The sequence below is a fragment of the Zalophus californianus genome, chromosome 12 (genome assembly GCF_009762305.2).
Source record: "Zalophus californianus isolate mZalCal1 chromosome 12, mZalCal1.pri.v2, whole genome shotgun sequence".
Taxonomy (NCBI): Eukaryota; Metazoa; Chordata; class Mammalia; order Carnivora; family Otariidae; genus Zalophus; species Zalophus californianus.
The window spans coordinates 39,267,790-39,295,226 of record NC_045606.1 but is presented as its reverse complement, the minus strand read 5'-3'; the positions used below and the strand labels follow the sequence as shown (position 1 = coordinate 39,295,226).

Sequence of the window (27,437 nt, the reverse complement as noted above, 5' to 3'; positions counted from 1 at the left end):
TTTGCCCCCTGACCCCCCGCCCTCCGTCAGCGCTCCCTTTTATTCGAGGAGAGGATCTTTAGGGCTACCCAACCACCACCCTCCCCGCCTCATCCCCGCACGCCCTTGGATCGCGCGCCTCCCACTGGCCACTGGGATCTCGCCAACCCGGAGCTCTCCAGCCCTCTCCAGAGGCACGCCCTGAGGACAGACGCCCTCCGGCACCTCTGGGAAGCGCGCCACGACGACGGATCCGCCTGCGGTCACCCCCCTCCTCCACCCTTAAGCACCCCCCGCCCCACAGCGGCTGGGTGGAGGTTTCCGCCTCGCGTGAGGTTGGAGGGGGCGCTGTGGCTCGCTCCCGCCCTCCGCTCTCGTTCCCAGGTTGCCTTCGGTCCTTGCATACTGTACTCGGTTTTTTCAGATGCACAGCGAACTCTGGGCCTCGAAAACAGCCCAAATAGCGGTAGCACATGTGGGATTGGCTAAAGATTTTTCCACGCAGCCCTGCCGCCCCACCCGCCCCACCCGCGTTCTTTGGCATCTGACAAACTTTAGGTTCCCCTGTTGTACAGGGCAGAAAGTATACATCGCATCTACTGCGGAGGGGCGGGGGGAGCCTTCCCCTTCAATCATCCAGGGTTGCCAGCTGAAATGCAATAACCTGTTTTATGGGTCGAGCTCTAACAGTGAAGATAGGAACCAGGGGGATTTACATGAATCTGTTTTTAAAGGAGATTAGAGTCTTGTTTTGCAGCAATTAATGTTTCTGTTCTTTTGTTCTTTGGGACTTCGTATTTACTTCTGATTTGGGGGGGTCCGGAGGAGTCTCTGCCAAAAGTGCATGTATCATCGAGTCTGTTCACACGCTAAATCAAGATTTATATAGAACCGTGAAATACCACACGTTTCGACCTTTCCCACAGGAAGGAAAAAAAACGGCTTTATAACATCATTCCACACACACGCACACACCCTCCAAGTTTCAGTGATGATTCTATCTCCACCATACACAGTCTAGTGTATTTTTTTTTAAAGAAGTGGGTGGGGGTGAAAGGCAATAAACAGTTCCCCAGCTATGATTTTTTTTTAAACATTCTTTTTTTCTTGCAAAGGTGAGAAGACAGAAATCTGCCACTGGAAGCTTTACTGTCATCCAAGGACTATTTCTGCCACTTAACCACTTGCAAGGTGGGATATAGGGGTTGGGGAGGAGGCAGGATGGTCTCAACTTTCATCTATAAACAGGGATCACTGAACAGGGAACATTTCATTATTGCCCTTAAAGTCATAGGAGCCAGGAAGCCTGCTTGCCACCTTGCGGGATGGCCCTGGTTGGGCAGCTCCCAGGTCTGTGAGGTGTTGGGAGGAGGGAGAATCATCACATACTGTTCTGAGCCTGAAAAAGATGCCCAGGAAATTCTCTGTAGTCATGGTGGAAAATTGAGGTCTGGGGATATAAGGGTTTTAGGTATCTGACCAGGACATCCCCCCACTCCACACACACATACACACACACCAGGAACCAGAACTAGGCTCCAAAAATTTCAACCAGGGCAGGGCTAACCCTACTGGAAGCAACAGCTAGAACCCAAGGTTCACTTTCTCTCTGGGACCAGCAGAGTACCCCAGCTTCCCTCCAGATTCTTGCTCTAACTCTGACTCCCTTTCTCTAGGGTCCTTCCATATTTTAAAGAGACTGACCTTGCTCTTTTACAACCATGTCTGGGAGCAGAAACAGTCCTTTATCAAAAATACTGGACTTTCTGGAATCTAGAAAGAAACACATCAGTGACTTATAGCAATAGAAGCAGCCGGACTAGTTTATATGTGGGGTGTTAATTAACAAAAGTTAATGATAGGATTAAAGCCAATAGTCAGCCTAGCCGAGTGGAGGAGACAGCTTCCCAGCCAGCTTTATTTAATTAGCAGCAATTAATACGTTTTCGGCTAATATCCTTCAGGACTCTCAATGACTTGTTCGCTGTGAAAGAGAACGGAGATGGAGCTCAGGAATACTTACAAGCACCCAGGGCACTTTGCTCTGATGACAAGAGAGATTGCAAACTCATTTAAGCAAATGTTCATAAACAAGTGACAGGCACACTCTGAGGCAGCCTTGGTGGAAACAATGGTGAAACTGTCAAACGTTCTTTGCTTGGGGGAAGGGCACTTTTCTTTTTTAAGCAAGGAAATGCTTTAGCAGAGAGGGAAAACAAAGACAGGAGCCATAGAAAGGAAAGAAAAAGAAAGAAAGAAAGAAAGAAAGAAAGAAAGAAAGAAAGAAAGAAAGAAAGAAAGAAAGAAAGAAAGAAAGCAAGCAAAATTATTTCAGACTCCAGGCAGAAGCACATGCAGCAGCCCTTGCAAACACTGAATCAGCCCTACACATATTGAAGATTTGTACACATAATGCTTCAGACCACTGATTTGCTATTTTCTTAATTCCTGCTCTTCTTTTTCCATATGAATCAAACAGTCTTTTGTCCTTCAGGGTTTGATTTGATCGCTACTGTTCACATTTCACTTTTGTATTTTCCTCTTCCTATACTATTACTCATTGAGTGCCCTGTGAAATTACAATCGTACATTTTCAACTCAGCAACCCATTTGCAGTGCAAAAATAGGGTCTAAATAATGGCTGAATTAGCCCTACTGGACAGTTTCAGATGTAACACTCTGTAATAATTATATTGCAGGCTGGATTAGGATGCTATTATCATAATCTGGACGTTTACAATTATCTGTAATTTGCAAAGATGCGCCAGGTCTTGATTACAGCAGTTTTTTTTTTTTTTTTGTATCACGCTAACCATCACTAAACAGTGACAGTAATAACAGCTAATTTTGCTGGCAATATAAGAGGTGCTGGGGTGTGCAAACAATTTCACACCTGGATGTGCTCACTCAACCAAGAATATAGAGAAAGAGCTTCTGCCCTGAGACTCAGACAAATATTCTCCTCTGCTTCTGTTCAGTATAGATTTCTAGACCCTGATCATTGCTTAAGAGATATTCACTGATGGTAAGTTTTTATTTCTTCCATACTTCAAGGCACAGTTCATATTTCTCTTCTCACACTTTCCAAGCTATATGTGTTGCTGTTGTGATTTATTATAGACTGCAACTTTGCTTTATAGATTTTTCAATTCTGACCTTTTATCCCCCCTTTAACAGTAAAAGGTTGTCGTTCTGGTGAGTAAAAGGATTCGGGGGAGATTGGGATCCTTAAGAACTCGATATGTCTTTTTTGCCTTCTGTGCTATTGATGTATTTGGTGCAGCTTGTGACTGGAGACTGCGAAAAAGACCAGGTTTCTGTAAGGTGTGGAGGGAGCCGGCTGGAGATTCCAAGCTAAAATCTATTTGGAAATTGTTACTCAAAGCTAGTCCTAGGCGAATTTAAGATCTTTACATGTGCCGATGATTTTAAGTCGTGGGGCATCGAGAGAGCAAACGGAACTCGGCACAACGCTCCTTTAGTATCACAGGTACGCGGGTATTTGCAACGGCAGGCAGGTGTAGTCTGCATCTCTCGACGACTGCATAACCCCTTCGACATTTTCCTCCACTTGGGAGAAAGTTTCCGGAATAACTGGCCCCTGAAACCCTTCAGGGTTGCTTTGCAAGGCCTTTGCCTCCAGCTGATGGGGGAGGGGAAGGGGGGGCGGGATGCGGTTCGTACAGCTATTGCCCCCGGGGCCCGAACGCTGCGACCTTGGGGTTGGAGGGGCATGATTGGCTGAGACACAGAACCGAGCTGTGGAGCCAAGGAACCAGTCCGATTTAGGAACGCACCAAGGAAGACTCTCGCAAGAAGCGGTGCTGTTCTATCTATAGATGACGCTGTTTCCTGACCCTGTAGACACTGGATGCAGCTAGAGATGTTAAGTGCAGGATCCTGAGAAGTCTCTGGCTCCCTCACCCCTGTACAGAAAGGCCTTTCTCTGGCGGCGGGAACCTTTGGACTAAATTGTGTTAAAAGATAATGAGATGCTTATTGGCGCCAAGAAGAAATTTCCCCCCTTCACCTCACCCCCGCAGCTATTGTTCTCTCGTTCTTTTTTTACCTGGAAAATACGGTCAGAACGAGGCTCTAGAACGCCAACTCCGGGGAAGTTCGAACGTGGGGAGGCGTTGTAGACACCGCAACTGGGCGATGCCTTTTACCCACGCCCCTCCTACCAGTCTCTCTCCCTCTCTCAATCTCTCTCTCTCATCAGTTTACTATGGGGTCAATACTTTCTAAAGAGCGAAGATGTTAACCCTTTAGGTTCAGAGGACCCGGAGAAAGCCCAGTTCCAAGGATAGTTCTTGGGAGGACCCCTTCGCAGAATTTCTTGTTTAATTAAGCTCAAGTTAAGAGACAGAGAGATCGTTATAGGCGCATCATGACAACACCTCCAATGTGTTAAAATGCATTTGCTGGGTTTCAGAATTCCATGCACTCACAGTGGTTTTGGCATGCGTCTGGTAGCCTTTTTTTTTTTTTTTTAAGAAAAATTAGTGTTGGTTTCGATGTATGGTAGCTTTTTCTCTAACGTAATTTGAATAATTCAGCAAAGCCCCACTACCAGCTGTACTTCTGCAGCCTCTTCCATTCTTTTCAGCATTATAATTTTGGTTAATTTTCAATTTTAGGTCCTACGTCTCTGCAATTTGTGTATGAATAACAGAATAATTTCCCTCTTTTGTTTCGCCTTTCCTGTTCCTGAATCTAAATAAAGATGGCTTTTTAGTATTAAAAGTGGAAGAAAATTACAGGTAATTATCTTTGACGGTAAAAACGCTGTAATCAGCGGGCTACATGAAAAATTACTCTAATTATGGCTGCATTTAAGAGAATGGAAAAAAAACCTTCTTGTGGATAAAAACCTTAAATTGTCCCCAATGTCTGCTTCAAATTGGATGGCACTGCAGCTGGAGGCTTTGTTCAGAATTGATCCTGGGGAGCTACGAACCCAAAGTTTCACAGTAGGAAGGGGGAAAAAAGAAAAGAAAACATTTTTCCTAATGTAACAATGCGAATGCTAGAAAATGACAAGACTGATCGGTTTTAAACCATTCTGAGACTGACTGAGCGTGGAAGTTGCTCAACAAAAAAAGGAACGGGTATATTGGTAAGTAGTCTTTGCTTTGTGTCTAATTATAGTGACTGTCCTTTTGCACAACTGTATGTCGCTGTCATTATATGGAGCACTCTGAGTATCTCTATTGACTTCTGATAAATGGCTCAGTGGTTTCAAGGTTCATAATTTGAAGGATGCCCAGGTCTGTAGCCATTAATTCTCGCAGTATGGGGCTTCCTGCTTGTATGACGAAAGGGCTTTTCATTTTCATTATTTCTGTGGTTTCCACAAGATCGGAAGGATGTATTTCATCCAGGATCATGCATTTTCCTACCTAGCTAGCTTGCAAAAGGTGTAAACATTAAGTAGTTATAATTGTGCATTTACTTTGTGTTTTTTCTTGTATTCTTTTCTCTTGTTTAAAAAAAAAAACCTGCTTCAAACAAAGACAAATACAGCTGTATTATTTTGGCTGAGGAAAGGAAAAGGAGAACACTCAGTTTCAGCACTGGGAACTACTGGATGTCTAGAGGCTAACCTGGGGATAGATCATTCTAATGTTTTTTTTTTAAATAAATAATGTGTAGAAATTACAATAAAATATAATATTAGAGGAAGCTGAGAAAACATCCATGTTTAATGTTAGAGTACTTTAAGACAAAGGCTTGTGCTGCAAACTGACATCTTTGCAGGCACTTGATGTTTATATATAGGGCTTCCCATATTAGGAAATAGGAATTCTTTTAAGAGTGATAGAAAATATACTGGGAGGGCAGGAGGAGGGGGTGGGGAGATAGAGACACACAGAGAGAAACATACAGGACACTCCCAGCATTTTGTGGCTTTTACTCCATATATGAAAGAAGACAAAACCATACAAAGTATATGTACAACTAAAATTCAACAATATATACAGAAATGTTTCTCAATATAAACGTCCCTATTAGCTTAGTGAATGCCACCAATTCACCTAGTAAAGGTATCAAAGCAATAGAATGGTGATTTTGGTTGTTTCTTCTGTCTTTCCTGATTCCAGTTCAGGGTTTGGGGGTGCGGTGGGGAAAGAGTGGTTTGGTTTTGTTGTTGTTGTTGTTGTTGTTTTTAAACATCATCATTCTTGCTCATTGCATTTTGATAAAACATGCAGCGTTCCCTTTGTGGCAATGTTCTAATCTTACAGCTGATTTTTCCTTTTTCTTTAGAGAAGGACTGTTATGTGAGGGTTTTTTCTTTTGCTTGCTTTCTCTTTTCTTTTTCTTGTTTTTTTTTTTTCTTTTTCTTTTTTTGTCAGTCTGGGATTGGTAAATAAAAATGCAGGAGCCCAAAATGCTTCTTTTTCATCATGTAATGTCTTAAGCTCATTAAACAAGTAAAAATGCTGCCATGTTTGCACAGATTCTTCTGGTGGGGGAAATGTCTGTTAAAAAAAAGTCGTTCTGATGGATACTCCCAAAGAGAAGAGGAGGCTCAGAGCCTGGATCCCAAAGGGTAAGGGAAAATGTCCTTGCAGTGAGGGGTTTCAGGAGCGCTGGCATAGAAACCAGTCTCTGTCTCTCTCTCTCTCTCTGTCTCTCTCCCTAGAATGCAAGATCAGTTACTGAGGCTGCTCAAAGGAAAAAGCAGATGAGGGAAGGAAAAGAAAAAAAAAAGAAAAGAAAGAGAGGAGAGGAGAGAGAGAGAGCAAGAGAGTGAGCAAGCGCCCAGACTGTCTTGCTACCCAGAAGAGTTCTCCCGAGCCTGCTCCGTTGGCTGGGTTTGGCAGATGCAAGCAGGTCCTGGATGACTCCTTGCCTTGTTCAGACGTTTCCCTAGGGTATCAATTTCCCCCAGACAACTCACATCATCTGTGGTCTCTGCATCGTGTCCTGGTGTGGAGAGGAGTACCAATGCGAATAGCCGGGCATGTAGCTGTTGGGGGGCATACTGACGCCCTTAGCTGAGGCAGAAACGTCCCACACTGGAGGCAGTGCCGGAGAGCGCGGCGACAGGGCCGCTGAGCCCGGGAGAGGGTCGCTCTCATGCGGGTTACTGCCCTGCTTCAGCAACTTCTTAAACTTAGAGCGTTTGTTCTGAAACCATATCTTCACCTGGAACGAAATGGAGCACTGATCATTAGGCATGAAAAAGCATCCAGCCCGTGCCTCTATTCGAGGCTCTGGAAGCAATATCCAAAAACCAAAACAAACAAAACCACAAATGCCAACTTCCCGCCTTCCTCCAGCTCTTTCTAGACTCCTGTCCCCTACCCCGCCCCAATTTACCAGGTATCTTGTCTGGATACCTGAAGTCCTTGCAACTCTTTCTTCAGTTGGATGCAAGCCTGGGTTTAAAACAGCAGTATAAATAAGAAGAAAGGCAAGTAAGATAGCCAGGTTTAAAGTCAGAAGGAGAATCTTTAAACAGAGAACTTTGCAGGTGAAAGCCAGTTGAACACACTTCCTCTGTTAGTCTGTTTTTGTATTTACTAACCCCCAAACCTGGCATCTCTATGCATGTACAGTGAGCAAATGACTGTGAACAGAGACAAGCCTGTACATTTATAACCAAATGCCTTGAATATACCTCTGCATATATTGCACGTGCATGGAGCATCTCTCCCCTGAAGGAAATATAGTCTCATAATCCTGTAGGGAATAGGGATGGTGCCTCCCTACTTCCCTACTTTGTATGTTGCTTTAGTCAAATTGTGGTCAATAATCCCGACATGATTGTTAGTGCAGTCGCTAAAAGTCAAAGGGCTCCTGAAAATTAAATGCGAATCAGCACTCTGGGATGGCAGCATATCTAAGCTAACATCCCAGATCGACTTTATTTGAAGAAGGAAATTCTATGGTGCCGCTTCTTTCACCTTTAAAATTCCTTAGCCATAGGAAGCTGCTTTTCCAAGAAGGATATAAGTTACTGAGTAGCAGGAATCCCTTCACATAAAATCCTAAATATTTCCAGTGGCAATATGGCAAGAGAAAGCAAGCTGAATTGAAAAGAAGAGCTTAAGGGGCATCCGTTCTAAGGCACCACACAATCACCTACCAGCAAGAGTCTCGTAAACCCTGGAGTCCCCATGCTGAAGATCACCCACCTCACATGAGGCCTACCAACCCATGCAGCTAAGTTAATTGACAAAGACAAAAACCACAGGTGATTGCAGCCTGGCTTTATGACCAGGGTCCTAATATACCTACTTAAGCCCCTTCCTGTGAAGTCTAAAATGCCCCATATGTCTTTCAAATTAGTGGAACAGGAGAATTCAGCAACTGTACTTAACTGAGGCTTCACCTGCTGTAATTTGGTGAGCATTCCTCTTTGATCTCCAACTCTGCCATTGCTCCCAAGTCCTGTACTCCAGGGATGTACCTCAGCCTGCACCAGCCAGTCCCCCAGGATGATTTAAAACATTGAGCACAGGGCTATCTTCAGAAAAACCCACCTCACCTAGCCTATGACGGATATATAGAACGGAGAGGTTGCACCTTGGTCCGTTTACTAAATCTTCTTGGAGCCCATACCCATCTGCTGCCTCCCCCAACATTTCATTTCATAATTCTATGTCAATGAGTTGAAATCCTTATTAAGTCCCAGGACCCACAAATGGATCCTTAAGAAACATAGGTTCTTATTCTGCCTCCTGGCCTCAACATCTTTTCCTCCTACATGTTTGTTCTCTTTCTTGTTGTTCTGCTCTGCAATAGGCCTCGATTAATTTATGAGTTTGGTCACCAAAGGACACTAGGCTGGAGTGGGGTCGCCGAGGGTTGGGAGGATGTGCAAATCCAATCCAGCATTGAATACCAGGTCACTTATTCCAAACTGTGTTGTCCCGGAAAGTGCGTAACGGAGCAAAGGGATTTGTCAATAAGCTCCTTCCGTCCTTAGTTGACTAGGCCCAGAATTCCTCCTGATGCGCTCCCTGCCCGATCTGTAAGCAGGGTCAGCATTTCAGGGATACCTGGGCTTCTCGGGAATTACCTGTGTTTGTGTCAGTCCTAAGGAAGCTGCCAGTTCAGCTCTCTCGGGAAGGGCCAGGTACTGAGTTTGCTGAAAGCGATGGTTTAAAGCCTGGAGCTGCAGGCTGGAATAAATGGTCCGAGGCTTCCGAATCTTTTTCCCTTTTCCATTGAACCGGATTTCCCCGTTTTCAATCACTGTGGTTTTTTGTTGATCTGCAAGCAAAAAATAGAGAGGAGCAGTCACCCGTGAGGCCCACTGCCGCAGCCTCCCAGAGCTTGGCCTGGCCTGCGCCGGGTCGCCCCAAAGCCCAGAAAGGATTTCTTCAAAGCGTCCCCACGCCACCCTGACCTCTCTGGGTTCACAGTGCCCGGGAGCTTCCTGTGGGGGCGAAAGCGTCTTCCCGACCTTAACTCCGGCCCTAATAAAGTGCGGGGACTGGACCGCGGGAGCGCCCTGGACGCCAGGGCCAAGAGCCTCGCTCTGCCGCAGCGGAGGCGGCGCCGGCCGCTCTCGGTGGCGCGTGGCGCTGCGGGGCGGCTGCCCTCGTCGCCGAGCGGGGGGGCCCTCGGCCTGGCTTTAGAGTGCCTTAGGCTGTGCGTGAGCCACCCTGATGTTGATGCGGACAGTTGACTTGCTGTCACTAGCTCCAAGCCCGGTGCATCAAGACCCTCGGCGTGTTCAAAATGATTCTGCTGAGAGGGACCGAAACCCAAAACACAACACAACCAGCCGCTCAGACCAGCTCCGGAACGGGCTGAGCATCGCCTGGCAACTTTGAACCCCTCGGGGGCTGAGAACCGTCCGCCCGCGGCCCTCTGCTTCGCCTCTGGGAACAAAGGCGCAACCAACACTGGATCGAAAACCCAGAGGGAGGGGGGCCTGGTCAGGGGTGGGGGGTGGGGGACATCTAAAAGCCCGCAGCAAAGAGCCCAATTGTCACCAGCTTAACCAGAGCTAGAGGCAACGTCAGCTTCCCTTCGGGTCACCGAAGCGCACCGGGCGCCACCCGCAAAGTAGGCCACTGGCCGCCCAAATTGGGTTGGGGAGCAAAACACGCTCCCCAGTTCCGGCCCAGAAATGTCCCCAGTCCTGCCAAACGCCGCTCACAGCCCGGAGGGGAGGAGGGAGGCAAAGGGCGCACAGACCCAGCGAGCCGGGGCGCGCAGTGCGGACCAACTCGTAGAGCGAAGCCAGCGCGGAGCCGGCGGCGCGGCTCGAGTGGCGCGCCGCAGACCAGCGAGCGAGGCGGGCCGCTCCGCGAGGAAGCCGAGGGTCGGCTGCGGCGAGAAGGGGCCCGGCTGGGCGGAGGCCGGCAAGCAGGCGCCAGGCGAGCGGGCGCGCACGAGGCCTGGCCGGGGGCGCGCCGGGCCGCCTGGGGGAGGGGGCCGGCGGAGGCCCCGGCGGTGAGGAAGTGCGCGAGGCGGGCGGGGTGGGGGGCAGCCGGGGAGGCGGGAGGCGGGAGAAGCGAGCTGCCCCAGCGGCCTCTCACCTGTGTCGTCCCCTCGCGTCTGGGCGGCCGCGCTGCTGTTGTGGTAGGACTGGAGGTAAGGGCTGTGCTGCGAGTGGCTCATGTACGGGTAGGCGGCGAGCGAGCGGTGGTTGTAGGAGTTGCCGCCGCCCGACGCGTAGGGCGAGCCGTGGTGGTGGTGCTGGTGGTGGTGGTGGTGCGAACCGGCCGCCGCCGCCGCCGCCGCCGCCGAGTGCAGGCAGTGCAGAGGGTAATGCGCGCCTGCCATGGCCGGGGAGCTCTGCTGCGAGTGCGGCTGTGGCGGCGGCGGCGGCGGCGGCGGCGGCTGCTGTTGCTGCTGCTGCTGCTGCTGCTGCTGCTGCTGCTGCTGCCCGAACTCCATGAAGGCGGATTTGGACGAGTCCTGGCCTTCCAAGCCGTCAGCCATCGTAGTCATGGTCATCATCAAAACTTTGGGGGCTGGAGAAAGCCTTCTCCCGGGTTTCCTCCACCCTCCCCCCACTTGGCTCGCGCCGCTCTCCCCTCTGCAGCCACCTTAGCTCTTGGGATTCTTGAAAAAAAAATAAATAAAAAAATTTTTAAAAGAGGGGGTGGAGGTGGTTCGCCCTCTCCCTCGCTCTTCTCTAATATATATATTTTTTAATATAAAGAGATATAGTGAGCAGGGCCTTGTTAACTCAAAGGGAGGAGGAAGGGGGAGGGATGGGAGAGGAGAGGGGGGAGGGGGGAATCTGCTCTCCCCCCCTTCTTTCCCCCCTTGGATTTTTTGGGGGCTGGTGCAGTTTAAGGCAGAGATTTTAAGGTGGATTCTGCGAAAGTTGCGCGTCTGCTTTCAGACTTGATGCAGACGCCACGAGTCGAATGGTTTGTCTCCAAAGGGCAGCGCCTCCCCATTGGTCAGTCGCCCGCTGACGTCACAGGCGCACGGCTTCTACTGGTGTGCGCGCGGCTCGCCGAGTTCTTCGCCTACCTTCGGCAACTCCAATCCCAGCCTCGAGCTGCAGCCGGGGGCCGCGCGGCTCTGCGCGCAGGGCTGCCGGGGAGGGAGGTGCCTCCGCCCGGCGGCCGCCGACGCCTCCCGCCGCAGATCGCGCCCCCGAACCCGGAGCCTCAGGTCCCAGTACCGCAGCCCTGGAACAGCCCGGCCGGAGGCCGCTCTCTCTCTCAGTCCCCTTGCACCCCAGCAGGCTGCCTGTTCTCAGAAGCAGTGCCCTCTGCTTTTAAAGCGAGGCCCCCCTCCCTTGACCTCCCCTCCACATCCCCCTCCCTCAGTCCCACTGTAGTCCCGCGGGAGCGCCCTGTCACCGTGTATTTTTCTAGATGTACTTTATTGAAACCACAGAGGGAAGAAGACCCCCACACCTGGGCCCCATCCCTTGGTTGGGGTGGGTGTAAAGAAAAAGAAAAATCAGACCCTGTTTTGGCGGGGTTCCTAACGTTTCAGGCCGTAGTTCCTATATATTGAACAAGAAAGGGGGAGAATATTTTTTTCCCCTCAGAACGCAGCAGCCTGTTCTGAAAGCGAATCGTTGGAGGACTGACAGTAATGCATTTTTTCCTATTGAAAACAGAAGCTACTGTAATGCTTTCAAATATATGCAAATGATACATGCGGTTAGTGGTTTGGCAAATCTTGATTACAATATAAACTACCCAAGTAAAAGTGCCTTCGTCCTAAATTTGTCTCTCGATTACAATTCCAATTGATTTTATTTTATTGTCAACATTGTTAATGATAAAAATAGAGTCGTTTTACAGTTATTTTTACTTTCTGGAAGGAGGTAATTAGGGTTCTAATCAGGAATACACAAAAATCTCCCATGATTAACTGCAGTACTTTGTTCAAATTGCTGCTATAAAATTCAGAACAATTTGCCTGTAATGATTATGGACTGGGTTTATTTTGGGAGGTGGAATAAAAGTGGATATAGCATAAATTATCCTCTAATTATACACCAGTGTCGCCTCAATTATCCTCTTATCAAAATGGTTGTCTAACTGCCGCATTTAGTTTCAATTCTCTCCTTTTTTTCTATAAAAAGAACTTCATACCTTGTTATTATTAATCCATTTATTATTTGCAAGGGGATTTATATCCGCACATCCAGGTGGTAGAACCACTTCTCTTTCAAAGATGGACTGGGGAAAGACATTAAGTTCAGAGCAGCCCAGGCTGCGGATCTAGCCTTTCTCCCTCTAGTCTCCAGACCCACTCAGATCCAGGCAGCCAGCAGAGACAGCGGAGTCCTGGAGCGCAGCTCAGGCCCGGCCACCAGGTAGGAGAGCCGGACCCGGGAGCAGGCGCCGAAGAGGGCAGGCCGGGGCCGCGCCAGGAGTCGGGTCCCGGGACTGCGGGGAGGCGCAGGAAGTCTGCACCGTCAGTGGGTCGGGACTGGGTGGACACGACCAGCCGACCCCCATGGGCTCGGCGCCAGCGTTCAGTCCGCGACTAGACCCAAGCCGCGAGCCTCTGACCACACGGAGAAATGCACAATCTAACATCTCCAGGTCAACGTGTCTAGAGGTTGCAGGGACGAGTCTGGGTCTTTCTTTGGGGAAACTACTGGGACTTGTATGCACCCTGTTCGCTTGGACTCCGTAAGTTATGCAACCTAAGGAACCCGAGAAATTGACAGTTTATTGGTTCCGCTCGCCCCCGGAACTCCAGGAAAGGTGGCTGCAGAAGTAGCAGCTTGGACTCTATTTACACACTGTGCGAAGCTCTGCAGCGGCGGCTTATGCTAATTGATTTTCCCAGCTCCCAGCCCGGGGTCTCCAGGCGTCGCCAGTCTAGTTTGCCTTTTTCTTTTTCTTTCCTTCCTTCCTCCGTTTTATCACAGAACCTGAAGCTCGCTGTCCGTGGGTTTTCTCTAGGGTTCTCAGGGCAACAGCCTTTACTCTCCTCTCCCCTCCCTTCCCCAGCCCGCCGCGCTTAACTTCTTGAGCCTCGGGAGCCGGTTCAGTAACTCTGAATTCATTTTTAAGTGGCGTGCCTTGTTCCCCTTCTTTTAACAAGAGGTGCACTTTAACACGCGAACCAGTAACCCGATCCACGCGTTTACAAATCGGCAGTGAATTAAAACAACAACAACAAAAGCTTCAAGGAAAATGAAAGGTGGGCTGGGTAAGGGGGAGATGTGTGTAGGGTGTGTGTATGGGGGGGCAGAGGAGAGGTCAGAAGAAGAAAAGGTCCCCCCCTTCCCCAGCGGGCTCTCGGTGCACCCGGGCTTCGCGCCGAGCTTGTTTGTAATGTCCTCAAAGGAGCAGGTAGACGTGGCAGTTTTATTGCTTTATACCCTGCAGCTTGCTGTTAACACGGTGAAGGCGTTTCTCTCCCCCCGCCCCCCAACCCCGTGCATGTCTCTGTTTCTCTCTTTATGCTCGCAGGTGCACCGCTTTCCTCGCTGGCTTCCCCAACTCTGGCCGCACCCGGAGCGGGTGGGGGTCGTGGCGGGACCGGAGAAGGACCCCGCACTGAACACCAGATCCAGGGTTCAGCAGCCCCTATTTGCAATGGGTCCCCTTCCCCTTGTTAATTCCCAAGAAAGCCTGAAGGGCTGAATTGTCGGGGTTGTAGCTGCAGGACTCTCATCCCACTCCCATTAGAGGACAAACCCCCCCGCACTGTGTTGCAGAGGAGCAAGTGTGCAGCTACACCGAAGTAGCAGTTGTCGCCAATGGGCCAGGTCCTGCTGAGCCAGACTGAGCTCAGTCAGTCAGGGGCTGGGAAGCGGAGCGGAGCCGGCGAGGGGTCCCTCCCGCCTTAGTTCAGTTCTCCGTGCCAGTGGCTGGATAGAATCCCCCACTGCCTGAGCGTCCGGCTTTCGGGCGGGTCCCGGGAATACCCGGCCAGAGAGCTAGAACGGCCCCACACAGTGTGCCAAGGTGGCGCGCAGCTAGTGGCTGCCACGTGTGGCCTCTGCCACCAGCCTCCTCCGCTCGAGGAGTTCGGTGCGCAGTGGCTGTGTGCCGCAGGGGCCGCTCCCCGCAGGCGTTTCTCTCCCGCTGAACCCTGCATCGAGATGCCGAGTCCTTCGCCCGGTGTCGTGGGCGGCGGTCATGAGCCGAGGCGAGTCACACCTAGTTTGTTCTAGGCCAGCACGCACCTCCGGCGCTTGTGAGAGGCAAGAATCCTCGGATTCTTCAGGGCCTCGCCTCGAAGGCGCACGCTTCAGGGGCTCCAGCCGCCCGCCGGGCCCTGGCTCCTACCTCTTTGTCTTGCTGGCTGGGGATCCCCGGCCAGCCCTTGGGGGTGGGAGGAGGTGGGCAGGCCAGTCCCGCGCCGTCTTTATCATTCAAAATAGAAGTCGAGCCGGCAATCTGGAGGAGTAGAAGGCCGAAGGCTTTTTTAGATCCTGTAATAGGTGAGGGTCATATTCACTAAGGAGTGTTAGAAGGCCGACTTTGAGGCCTAAACCGCTTTTTGCTTTTACAGGAGTCGAGGTTTGGGGGCTTGTATTCTAGCTGTCAACGTTATTTAGAGAAAAATAACGATTGTCAATATAAGGCCGTGTGGGTCAAGGCGCCAAAGGCCATTGTGGGAGGGGTGGGGTCTCTGCGACGGAAATTCCCCTGCGGTTTTATCCCTGGAGGGGTGTTAGCCTGCTCCCTTTGACCAGGGAATGGGTTGGGTACTGACGAGGGTTTGCAGCCTCTGCGCCCTGTAGACGTGCATTCAACCCGGGCAGAGCCTGGTTGGGTTTGGTTGCTAAGTTGGGCTCAGTTATCACATTAATTCTAAGGAAATTAGACCTCAATAAATAGCCTTTGAATTCAAAGAAATAACTCGGTATTGATTTACATAGCCATGCTAAGAACCCCCTTCTCAAGCGGAGACATTGGTGGAAAAAAATTCCTGCTAGTCTTTTCCCCATTCAATGTAAAATTCTGTTTGTGTACTTGTGTAGGGAAAGGGTGCTTGATATCCTGGAAACCCCGGCACTCTTTTCCCCTCCCCCAACCCACACACCTGGGAAAGCTTGGGAGTGAGCAAGAGAGCTTCCTCTTTCCCTTTCTTAGCCCAAGTCAGTGATGTTATGTTCAGGGGTAGGCAAAAGTATCAGACTATGCAAGAAAGCACTAAGATTGTGGCATTATTTTCTCTAGTTACAAAACATATTGCCCAGATCAACACCCTCCCCTCCCAGGCTTCCCAAAAGCGAGCTAAAAAGTGGGCCCTATTTACTCCACACCCAGAAAGAAGCTCACTAAAGTCTGGAAACAAAATCTCCCTCATCTCTCCAGTCCAGAGTCCCAAGAACAGGTGGCTAGGATGCTCCAACATGGATGGCACTGGCCCACCAGGGTCAGTGATGCTCACTGGGAGCTTCACAGACTTTTTCTAGACCGTTCTTGTTGGAGAAAATTAAGCATGTTCTAGCCTAGAGGCTCCTGCTCTAGGTCTTTTCAAACCTGGGCTCCAGGGAAGTTACAAAAGCAAAGCCAACCAGGTTCTCAAGCCTCTCCGGGACCCCATTCTCAGACTGTGAGAGCATCCAAAGCTTTGGGGATTGTATACAGAAGTCTTCCCTCCCTCCCTCCCTCCCCTCCCTCCCTTCCTCCCTTCCTCCTCCCCCCCCACCGTTTATTTCTCTTTTATCAAGCATAGGACCCCACTCCTTAATACACAGATACTCTTCTTTCTGTCAGTCCAGGAAAAAACAAAGAACTCAATAATGTTTAAACATTTAGATTAACACAAAAATAAGTAGTGGTATTTATCTTTTTAACCTGTTGGATAAACCAAGGCTGACACCCCCCCCCCCATATTTGCCCTGCTGGGAAATCTAGCAGGGCAAAAGGGGAAGGGATAGGGTGTTAGAAGTCAGCTTTAATCAAGTCTGTCTTTGGAAACTAGGACCTCCTGACCATTGGAGGATCAGTGCGGCCCTGGAGAGGCCAGGAACAAGCAGCAACAGGAAATGGCAGACTATTTTTAGGATAATAAGGAGTTAATATAGCTGGCCAAGCCTCATCCTAAATGCCTCGAAGCATCCTCTGTTTTAATTTCTTCATCCCTTCATCAGCAGTAACATAACAAAGTCACAGCAAACGCCTCAACATGAAGGGAGAGCCAGGGCTTAGGACAGCTCTTGAGGAAAACCTGGGGTGGAAAACATCCTCTTGCTATCATGTGAACTCTTAGAAGCTTCTCTTGTTACAACAGAAAAAGAAATCAAAACCATTTCTCATTAGAGCTCTCTCTAGTTGTACCTGACTACCTTGTGATTTTCATATTCATGCCTAGTCATAGGCACTTCATATCCCCTTTATTTCATAACCTCCCAATAAAGGGAAAGGTAATTTATTAGATTTTTAGCAGAACTTTCCTTAGGGGGCAACCTAATGGAAAGCCCTTAGACATGAGGGGGTTGTTTATTTGTTTGTTTGAACCCATTCTCTCATCTGTGCCCTTTCTCTTTTCTTTTGTGCAGAGCAAATCCTTTCTTACACAACTCTAGGAGAAAGAAAGCCCCCTTTCCATCCTACCCAGGGGAATGAAATAGTATTCTTCTGTAGGCTTCAGTAATTTTGTGCAGAGAGTCCCCCTCCCCGCCCCATCTCTGCCAAGTGAGGCTCCCTGCCCCACAGAGCTCAAAGCCTTTGCTTCTTTAAATACTCACTGCGAGTTGTGTCCATTTTGGATACATATTTGGGTTCATATTTGAATTTGCCATTTTGCTTCCCACATCCTTTGTGGAGAGGGAAACAGAGAGAGTTGAGAAGCAGGGAAAATACAAAGGGAGTTGAAGAGAGATACAAGAGAGTGAACAAGAGAGAATGTGTGTACATCTGCTTCATTTGGAGAGTACCACTCTTCGTTTTCTTCTCCATCAAATTCTCTAGAGACCGCTGCCCCATGATGTTAGTTGCACAGCTAATAAACACAAGTCTGACACAAGCAGCTGGCTCTGCTCTGGGGGCTGGGGACTGGCTGGACTCAAATACCTAGCGCCCACGGTCAGTGCTCTCCACTAGACCTTTCTCCCCATCTCCCCCCCACCCCTTAGCCTGCTTTCCCCTCAAACGCCTAGGGCATCACGTCGCTCCCTCTAACAGCTGCAAAGCCGAAGGAGGAGGACCCTTTAAAAATTACAAAGGAGGTCACCCTCCCCCGACAAATGAACCCTTTTAAGAACGAGCCTCTGGAGGCTCAAAGGTCTTGGGCCCAAGAGTTAAAAAGCGAGCATAGTGTTTCAGGATTTCAGTGCAGCAGTCCCAAACAGACAGGCAGGCGTCCAGGGCTCTCTTTGGGGCTGGGGTGAAAGAAAGGACGGGGGAGAGCAGGAGCCGGGAGGGCGGGCAGCAGCCGAGGGCGACAGGAACGCCCGCGTCCGCAGCTGGCTCCCACGCGCCGCTGTCTGCGGGGAACGGGGGGGGGGGGGGGCCGGATAATGGAATTCAGGAGGCAGAGATCCTCCAAGAGCCAGCCACTGTCTTGTACAGATTTGTAGAGAAACCCTCACTGTAATTAAAACCGTACAGTCAGATTAATTCAATGTGTTGCTCGGCAGCGTTTTTAATAGTAAAAATCCGCTTTAAAATTGAATTAGGGTCGAAGAAAATTTCTGCGAGACTCGCTGGATTTGCCAGCTTTCATTGAAGCCAGCCCGAGCTAGACTTTGGCGGTGGCTGCACAGTGTCGCCCCCTCCCCCTTCAGAGGCCCGAGACTGGGGTGGGATGGAGGGAGGTGGAGGTGGGGGCGGGGGCGGGGGCTGATCGACAAGGGGTGCCAGTTTGGGCTCCATCCTGGGAGGCCCGAGCCAGGCCCAGACGCAGCTCAGGGCCTGCGGTTACCCCTCTGATCGCCGGTTTCGGGGCTCTGCAGACTTTTGACACCCGGGACTCCTCCTCCCCACCCTTTCGCGAAGTTTTCGGCTCAGGTAGGGTCCCGGGAAAGAAGAGAGCCCTGCTGTATCTTGAAGCAATTTCCCACTGCGTGTTCCCTCGTGTGGCAGAGGTTGGAGCCCTCCCTGTTTGGACGCTGGAGTGACAGGAGAAAGTTGTGGTTCTTTCCACTCACCCCCACCCCCATTCCCCTTTCACTTCTTGAAAGTCTTCCAAAAATTAAGAGTAATATTTCAAGCGCGCTGTCAAAATGTCTCCCAAGCTTTGATTTGGCTTGCCGCCCCCCCTTTCTCCCTTCCCACCCCTTATCCTTTGCGTCTCAGTGGTTGAGAAATAAACGTTAGTATTATTAAGCTTTTCCCCTTTAAGGTTAGACACCTTAGAGCTGAAAACTTGCGCCAAAGTTCCTAGAAGAAGTGGCGGCTGAGTGCTAACGGAGAAGCTCTCACATCAGACCTGCAGGAGTGCGGGTGGGGGGGGGTGGGAGGAGGAGGGGAGGGCTGAGGGAGCTGGACCCCGCACTTTCCCGAGAACAACCCGGTTTTCAGGGGCGCAGAAATGGTCCCGGTTGCCTCCTTCCCCCAAGGACTTGCCAAAGCGCGGGCGCGTGCACACACACACACACAACCGGGGACGAAAATTCCCTAACGAGTTAGTCATATCATCAGGCCTGAGAAAACAAAAACCGCTGTGGGTCCCTGCTCCTCCGGCAACATGCGCAGACGCTTTAATTGCCGCAAATTGTCACTCTGTCCCCTTTTTATTTTCTCGCTCCTTCGTTTATTTTTAGTACACTTCAAATGCCTACACATATCCCTAGTAAGGAGAGAGCGGAGCAATTATTGCCTTTGCCTTCGGGGCCTGCTTTGCCAATCATTGAATAGGGACGGAGTAAACAGGGCGAAAAGGGAAGCGCGTTATTGGTCTTGCTTATTTCAGGTGGAGGGCGGTAAATAACTCTCCCTACCGCGCCACCCCCTCCTAGTTTCTTGGGTCCTAATTATCTAGAAGAGAGGAGATGCGCCTCCCCCCCTCCTCCTCCCCATCACACCCCACCCCATGTGAGCCAAGTTTTACTAGAATCCAGCAAATCCCGCCAGAATTGGCGGGTTCCTCGGAGAGTAGTTAGGAAAAGAGAATTCCACAGGGACCCAGCTCTTAATTCGGTACTGAATAGAAAGACGCAGCGTGCGCAGGCACCTTCCCCGCCCCCAGGCAGGGAAACGGGGTCCTTTTTCTCTGAGGGCTACACCAGTCATAGATGCCCCCAGGTAGGTTATAGAGAACCCCCCCAGGGGTCCTTCCCCGTCTAGAGAAGCTTTGAGGTTGTGTTGGAGCAGTTTTGGACAGTCTGTTAGGACGGCTACCGATCAACATTGCTGTTGTAAATATTAGCCAGGAATTCTCAGAGGCGAACTTTAAATTCCGAGATGAAGTGTGGTCTTGAATGGTGTTAAGGCCATCCTGCACCCAGCGCCTCTTCACTGTCTTTGCTGGGACCGACGCAGCGGTCCGGGGTGGGGAGGGAGGCAGGTGTCTGTAGCAGCAGCCGAAGGGGGTATCTGGCGTCCTGCAGAGGGATCCGAAACAAATCAGTGCGGGATTAACTTGTCTGTCTGCTGAATTGTCTCCAACTGCACGAGCTGCGCGAGCCGCGCCTGCCCGGGTGGGTTCGGGTTACTCGCGCGTCCTGGGCGCACTGTCTCTTCCGTGTCCCGGCCGGGGCTGGCGGGCCGGCCCGGGACCTGGCGGGCGCCTGGCCGGCTTGGCAGGACGTTTTAAAAGAACTCCGCGAGTATGAACTGCTCCATTCTCACACACCCCCTTCCTATTTCTTTCTTTCTTTTTTTTTTTTTATGAAAACATTTACAAGAAATCTAATTTCAGATTGTGGAAGTAAATTTCATGCTAGGATGTATTTTACAAAACATGTAATCTTTCGGGCCGAAGACGTTTAATTAAAACCATACTTTGACAAGTTGAGTTTCAAAGAGAATTCACACCAGCGCAGAAGGCTAATTCATATTCAAGATGCAGCCTGTAATCCACGTTGTTTGAAAGCGCCAGCTTGCAGCGCGCGCTGGATCTGCTCGCTACCTGCCCAAGGGCCCGAGGACTCCAGAGTCCTGCGCTTGGTCCAGAGCCTCTCACGCTAAGCAGCTCTCCTGCGGACTAGCTTGGTCTCGCTGCCTGGTCTGGAGGAGATAGAGGAAAGCTTCCTGGAGCACCCTTAGTGTCCTTAGAATAACCACTGCCGGATAGTGGTGGTGGAGGTTGTGGGGTGGGAGTGGTCCGAGACCCGGGAGACTACACCGGGGAGTAGGCAGGGGCAGACCTGGAGTCAAGGCGCCTCAAGAAGTCTCAGTGGAATTGAGAGTCCCCCCTCGCCTCCCGGACTGACCTGCTAGAGAAAAGGAAATCCTCCCTGCCCCCCACACCCGGCCAAATCTCCATTTCTGATGACCCAAAACACAAAAGGGTAGGTTTGTCCTGCTTCAGCTGATCTATAGGGCATCTCCCTCAGAGTCCTCACAGAGGAGGTAGTATTGGCTTCTGGAAGCCTTCACAGTGTCAATTGCATTTTTGTAGTCTCAATAATCTTCCTCCTTATCCTCCTTTGCCATTTTCCCATAAATTGACCAGTCCCAACTTAATTAAGAGTGGTATGACCCCGGGCGCCTGGGTGACTCAGTCGGTTGAGCAACTGCCTTCGGCTCAGGTCATGATCCTGGAGTCCCGGGATCGAGTCCCGCATCGGGCTCCCTGCTCAGCGGGGAGTCTGCTTCTCCCTCTGACCCTCCTCCCTCTCGTGCTCTCTATCTCTCATTCTCAATCTCTCAAATAAATAAATAAAATCTTTAAATAAAAAAAGAGTGGTATGACCCCGTGTGGGAAGGACATGCTCCTAGCTTAGCTGGTTTACCAGCAAGCCCTACTGGCACAGGGTGCTAATGGCCAACAGTGTCTGTTGGGAGGGTAGGAGCCAGTAGGTACCCTAAGGTACACACTGATGGGAGACAAAGTGACTGTAAGATAGTCTGGGTTAGAACTGAGGATGCCTGTAAACTGCAACTCCAGAGGCTGAAGCTGTGGCCCAGGCAGGGTTCCAGGTCATTGTCCTGGGTCTACAACTGGGTGTTTCCCTCCTGACCTACAGCCTGCTGGTCTTTTCTTCTCTTAGAGGTGACAGTGAGTTGTCATTGAAGTTAAGACTCATGGCTGATCTGAAACCTGTCTCAAGAAAGAAGCTGGGACATGAATTTGAGACTTATGTTGGTTCAATTTTACTCAACATGCTCAAGAAGAAAAACCTTTTATTGCAGCCTCTCCCAAGACAGGGAAGGAGGATTTTGTTTCAACTGAGGACAGTGAAAATTATTGATTGGCTGATGGACTTTCTTTTAGGCCTATAGTTCCTTTCAAATGCACCCTTATTTTCCATAAAGCACAAAGATAAGTCAATTATAAGAAAAAGCCTAAAATCTAATGTTCAAGAAGGATTGTAAACAACATGGCTATCCCATCTTGAAACCTCTTGGTTTTGTTGGGTCAGCTTAGGCGAAAGCTTCATTTTTGCAAAGACAATCCCCATACACAATCGTGATAAAGTTTTTTGCTCTTTACAGGGACTACCAACTGGCATTTCTGGTTTCAGTGAGTATCTCAGAAAAGAGACATGATGCTGGCAGCTTAAATGCTTAACAGTTTGCCAACTTAATACTTATTGGTCAAATAATATTGATCTTAGGTGAACAAGTCAGACCTTGAAGTCACTCTAGCACCTTGCAGTTTGGAGGGTTGGTTGGGGTGGGACTCTGGTTCACACGCTCAAAAAAAAAAAAAAAAAAAAGTTATGTGTTGATTGTAGGCCTGGAGGATGAGAAAGAAAGACCTAAGAGACAAACAGAGGCACGGCTGGAATGGTTTTACCATTGTTTGAGCTGAGCACTAAAAAGTATGTACCTGACCCAATGCATTTGAAGCCTAATCCTATGTTGGAGACTTGTGAATTACACAAAAGGGGAGAGGAACTGCACATAATGATCCCCACCTGTTTTATTTCAGTGGTAGGAACAAGCAGTTTTCCTGTCACAGACAGGAGCGCTCTCAGGGGTGTTGGAGGCCCATTTGTGGGCAGTAATTCTGGCAGGGATACATGGTGGGAAGAATACAGCGTGGTTGGTAACTGTCAGGAGGGTGCTGCAGAGAGGGCAGGCAGCAGTGTTGGTGTGCAGAAGGGGCAAGATAGGTAATATTTCCCAGCTGGCCCACCCCTTCTGCAGCCCCAGAGAATCAACCTCATCGTTTCCAGCCTCAGAGCTTGGGTGGAGGTGAGGGAGGCCCAGAGGGGCAGGAGATTTATGTCACTTCTTTACCTTTCTAGTTCCCTCTACCCTTCTATAATTAGCCCCATTTCGCAGATGTGGGAGGTAACACATGGACCTCAGTACACAGACCACTTTGGTGTCTGGGAAAGGGAGAAGGATGGCATGCAGGTGTTCTAGCTTCCCATCTCCCAGGCAAGCGTGGGGGCTGGCGATGGGAGTGGAGAAAGAGTTGGGTTTGGGGTTGTCTTCCCAAGCCAGGCTTGTACAGGGTAGGTAATGTTTCTGTTTCTGAGGCTCATTCGGCCAATAAAGTAGGTGGGATTTTCATGTGACAGAAAAGGCTCGAGAGATTCAACGTCGGGCAAATCTGCGGGCTCTGAAGGCAGCAGTCTCAGGATTTCTTGACTTCCCGCCAGTGTTCTTTGAACAGACTCCTTTCTCCTGTCTTCTAACTTTCTCTTAAATTCTGAATACTTTAACCCTTGCTTGTAGTAAATGTATTTGTAGTTCTAAAATGTGTCTATTTCCCACAGAAATCTAGCGTGCCAAAGCGAGAATCGATTCTAAAATACCCTTTTTATTTTTAAAGTGGGTTTTAAAGGCCTATTGTGGGGGAACCGAGATGTCAATGTGACCCGGAGGCGCAGTTGAGATCGGGATTCTATTGGCTGCCAAGGCAGGGCCCGGGCTCTGCCACCGTTGGCTCACGTGTGAGCCTTATCATGCAAATCCGAAGGCTGGGGCATGCGCACTGCATGGGGGTGGGGGTGGGGGTGGGGGTGGGGGTGGCGGGAGTACCCGCCTTCTTCTCTTAGTTGGGACCAAGACTTCCAGATGCGCAATAATTAGATTTCCTCATTAAACAAAGGTTTCCCCATCATTCCCCTCCTCCCACCGTTCTCAGCCGCCAGAACTCCTTACAAACCAAGCTGATTACCCGTCCCCGTCCGCCCCGCCCCGCACGCCCCAATCTCTGATATCCAGACTTCGGTCTACTCCTTCTACCTGTTAGGGTCTCCCCGCATTGTAGGGTCCTTTACATACCTCTCCATTATTCTTTTTCTTTGCAAAGGCCAACTTTAAAGGATATTAAGATCTGATTCTCTCTTCATTTTAGGTCCCCTCCCTCATCTCTCCCTCTCAACGAGATAGAAAATTCCCTAGCGGTTGGTCTAACAGGAAGAGTGTCAACATCGCCGCTCCCCATTCCTTTCGGCTTCGACCGTCTCCACCCCCATTCCACCCCCACCCCCCCGCCATGTGGGTTTCCGTCCAAAGTGCAGGAGCGCGGATGGACCAAGAACTTGATGGGCACTAGTGCCAGTCACCAGTCAAGCTGGACTGCACACCCCCAGGCACCAGTCCCGGCCGCTAAGAAGCTCAAGGCCAGCACCTGCGAGCCCGCCTGCGTGCGTGTGGGCTGCTGCTCTGCGGCTCCGAGCCCCCACCTCTCGCGAGAAGCGCGTGACTCAGGGAACGCCTGCAGGGGTGTCCTCTAAGCCTCTCCAAGACCCCCTATGCGGGCACGGGGACCCCAGGGATCCAGCTCCTTGGAACAGAATGGCCTTTTCTGGAAAGGGATCTCAGTGGGCGAGAAATAGCCACCATTACGTTCAGAGCCTCCCGCGGGAAAGCTCCGTGACTGTGCTCAGAGCTCTGGCCGACCCGCGTGCGGCGTCGCGCGGAGGACCGCGCCCACACGCGCTCCCGGAATCGCAGTCAGCTCGTTCTCCCTGGCAGAAACAGGCACCGCTCCTCCGGCTTTCAATTACTCTCAGCTTACCTGCAGGGCGAACAGATTTGTATTTTTCCACCAAAAAAACCTCTTGCCCTGGATTCCCCCAGATTCCCCCTTCCCCCTCAATCGACCTCAGCCCAAAGAAGGGCGAGATAGCTGTTTGATTCTTTGATATGACACAAATAATTGTTGCATCATGTAACTTCCTGCATCTTGGTTTTAATTTGCAGTGAACCAAACAAAGATATTTGCAATTTTAAAATAAGCACTCGATTTAATAAATGGGAACATTGTGCAGGGAAGACTATGCACCCCCCCACCCCGTTCAGAAGACATTATTAGCTCTGACAGCATGCCGCTCAGGTTTGCGGAGAGGATTTTGTAAAGGGATGACAGACAGGAAGGCCAGCAATCATGGGCTCCTTGGGCTGAAGCTTTTTTTCTTTCTTTCTTTCTTTCTTTTTTTTTTTTTATCAGAATGTTCTGTTCGATGCCATTTATCCTTGATGATAGAAAATTGCGCTGTTGCCAGGACGCTGCTGCTTGCCGCTGAAATAGAGGGCAGGAGCCACATTTCCATTTTCCGGCTTGAAAGCTATTCAAATGAATTTGTGTGTGTGCGGGGGTGGGGGGACATCTAGCGATAAACAAATGAGAATAAATCGAGTTCCCCTTTCCATTCTTTCCTTTAAATGGGTAGCTCTTCATTTCCGATATAAAGATTTTTGTTCATCAGTGTTTGGGAATACTTGGGAGATAGTGTAAGCCAACGTACAATTTATTTTGATGTTCTTAAAGTGACTAACCACATAAACATTTAAAAAGAATGCATGTCTAAACATATATAAAGTATAAGGATTATATATACATATATCCTGTACACATACCTTCACACAATTCCAAAACACAATGGAAGATACACTCTTTCAGCAGAGTTTCAATCGAATATAATTTGCAAGCAATGCTAGCTGTTGGTAGTTATGGGCTTCTTACTCGTGTAGATATAGGAATTGTTAGATGGGATCATTTTTAAAGCCCTCCCCCATGTTATATATTTCAGAATGCCATATAGTTTAATTACCCTGTAGGTCTTAACTGATTTAAGCACCCTCCCCTCCCAAAAAATTGATAAAAGTCACCCTTTGTTACGGGCTTCTCTCAAGTTAATTTTCTAAATTTACCTTTAAAGTTTTCTAAGTTAGCAAATACAAGTCAGAAGAGTTGGTGCACCGAACTTCTAACCGATGTGAAAAGAAAGGCTGGAGCCTGCACTTCCCATCCTTAGAATTTCGATTTTCTGCTTTAAAAGATCACATATTAATAGGAGCTTAAGGAATCATGTTCAAAATATGAAATTTTAAAAATGAGAATTTAAAAAACAGCCCATGAGAATATGTACATAAACATTAGCAATGTCTTGACAGAAACTGTAAAACTTGTAGGGCTCCCACTGCGTTTTAATAACTAAATAACTTTTACTGAATTCTATCTAACTCGAATGTTTTATTTCAAAGTCAGATACTGCGGTTAGAAAATTTTCATTAATATAAAGTCTTAAAATGCTGGGACTAATTGTATTTGAGATTTCCGCTGGTACTTTATGCTTCGGGGAAAAAAAACCACCCTGCAATATTTTAAAACAACATTTTAAAAATGAATGTGGGTCTCTAACTACTATCCTTTTAGCTACAGGGTGGTTTGCGAGTGATAGGCCACCGCTGTGCGGACCAGGGCTGCAGAGAGAATAATACTGTAAAAACAGAGAGTGAGAGGCGGAGGGTGAGTTGATACTGATGTTCCGGACTTTTCCAGTAGAATTTTCGGGCAATTCCCTCAGCCAGCCAGGATTCCTAGTTACCATTCCCGAACAATCCTTACTCAAATGAAAATGTCCTTGTTAACAAATTAGCATGATAATGAGAAAACAATGATCAATACCGTCAGATCTAGCTAAATAAAACGAGGAAACGCCTAGGAAAGTCCACTTTGCTAGTGTTTGTTGTGATTAAAACAACTGGAGGTGAGTGTAGCGTGTTTAGACACTGAAGGAGAATCCTCCCCTTCCTTATCTTGGCCCTGGGAATTGTGTTCGGGACAAAAAAGCTTCACCAGCAGGCTGCTTTTCCAGTTGAGGCAATTCACCAGGTTCCTCAATGAATTCCCCCTCCAGGTAAGAGCTTGGGGGCGGGCAGCGGGAGTCCGGCGCCGCCAGGACGCAGAGGCGAAGGCTGGAGCGCTGGGGCGGGGCTGCGGGGACTGTAGCAGAGGGGACCCCAGCCCCGCACCCCTTCCCCTGGAAGGAGCCTGACTTCAAGCTCCCCACCGTTCCGCACGGGACGGGCGTAATGGACGTTACGCAAAAAGAGGTGGAACCTCCTTGGGTGTCAGGGCGGGGATACGCGCGGGAAGGACCCCGGGTCGGGTCCTTTCTAGACCTTTATCCCGGGGTCTATTCTGCCGAGTCTTCTTCTCCAGTCACTTCCTGGGCTTTGGCCACGTAGTGTGGCTGGGTTTGGAGGGTGAAAGGGAAGTGGTGAAAGGAAAAAAATGGTCTTCGAGCGCTGACCTAAAGGAACTTGGAAGAGCGAACAAGACGAAGGTGCTCTCAGGAAAAAGCAGGGCTCAGCGGGGTGAATGGGCTGTCGGGATTGGGACTTCTTGTGCTGGGGTCTTTGTGCGGCTAGGCGTGCAGAGTTGTGGAAAAGGTGAGTTTGGGGTGGAATTGTGTAAACCAAGAGTGGAGACCATGGGATCACGTCCCGGACGGAGAGAACCTCCGTCCCCCACCCCCGCAATCCGGTTCTCCCTGGCAGTTCCGAGTCCCTAAACACTGCAGGTTGAGCTACACTCTGGCGCGCCCTCTTCTAGGTAATGCAGCTGAAATCACAGTCAAGTTTGGCGGAGGGGAGCTTTTTCTACCCCTCCAAGAGGTGTATACACTAAGCATTAAAAATAGAAATGATTTTTCCTTCACTTTCTGAGATCCCAGGAATATAGGACTTGCCTTTTTTCTCAACAAAAGAACAAGCACCTCTGAAAGGCTGCAGAAACACTCACTC

The 27,437-nt window shown here is 49.6% G+C and overlaps 1 protein-coding gene across 1 annotated transcript; it reads right to left on the bottom strand.

The window, feature by feature from the left end:
* Positions 1-5,880: 5,880 nt before the first annotated feature.
* Positions 5,881-11,280, bottom strand: DLX6 (distal-less homeobox 6). Its single transcript, XM_027572994.2, has 3 exons — positions 10,485-11,280; positions 9,014-9,207; positions 5,881-7,134 (listed from the first exon to the last, which is right to left on the bottom strand). Exons 1-3 carry the CDS (start codon positions 10,906-10,908, stop codon positions 6,883-6,885), a joined length of 870 nt encoding a protein of 289 aa, XP_027428795.1. The 5' UTR covers positions 10,909-11,280; the 3' UTR covers positions 5,881-6,882.
* Positions 11,281-27,437: the final 16,157 nt, after the last annotated feature.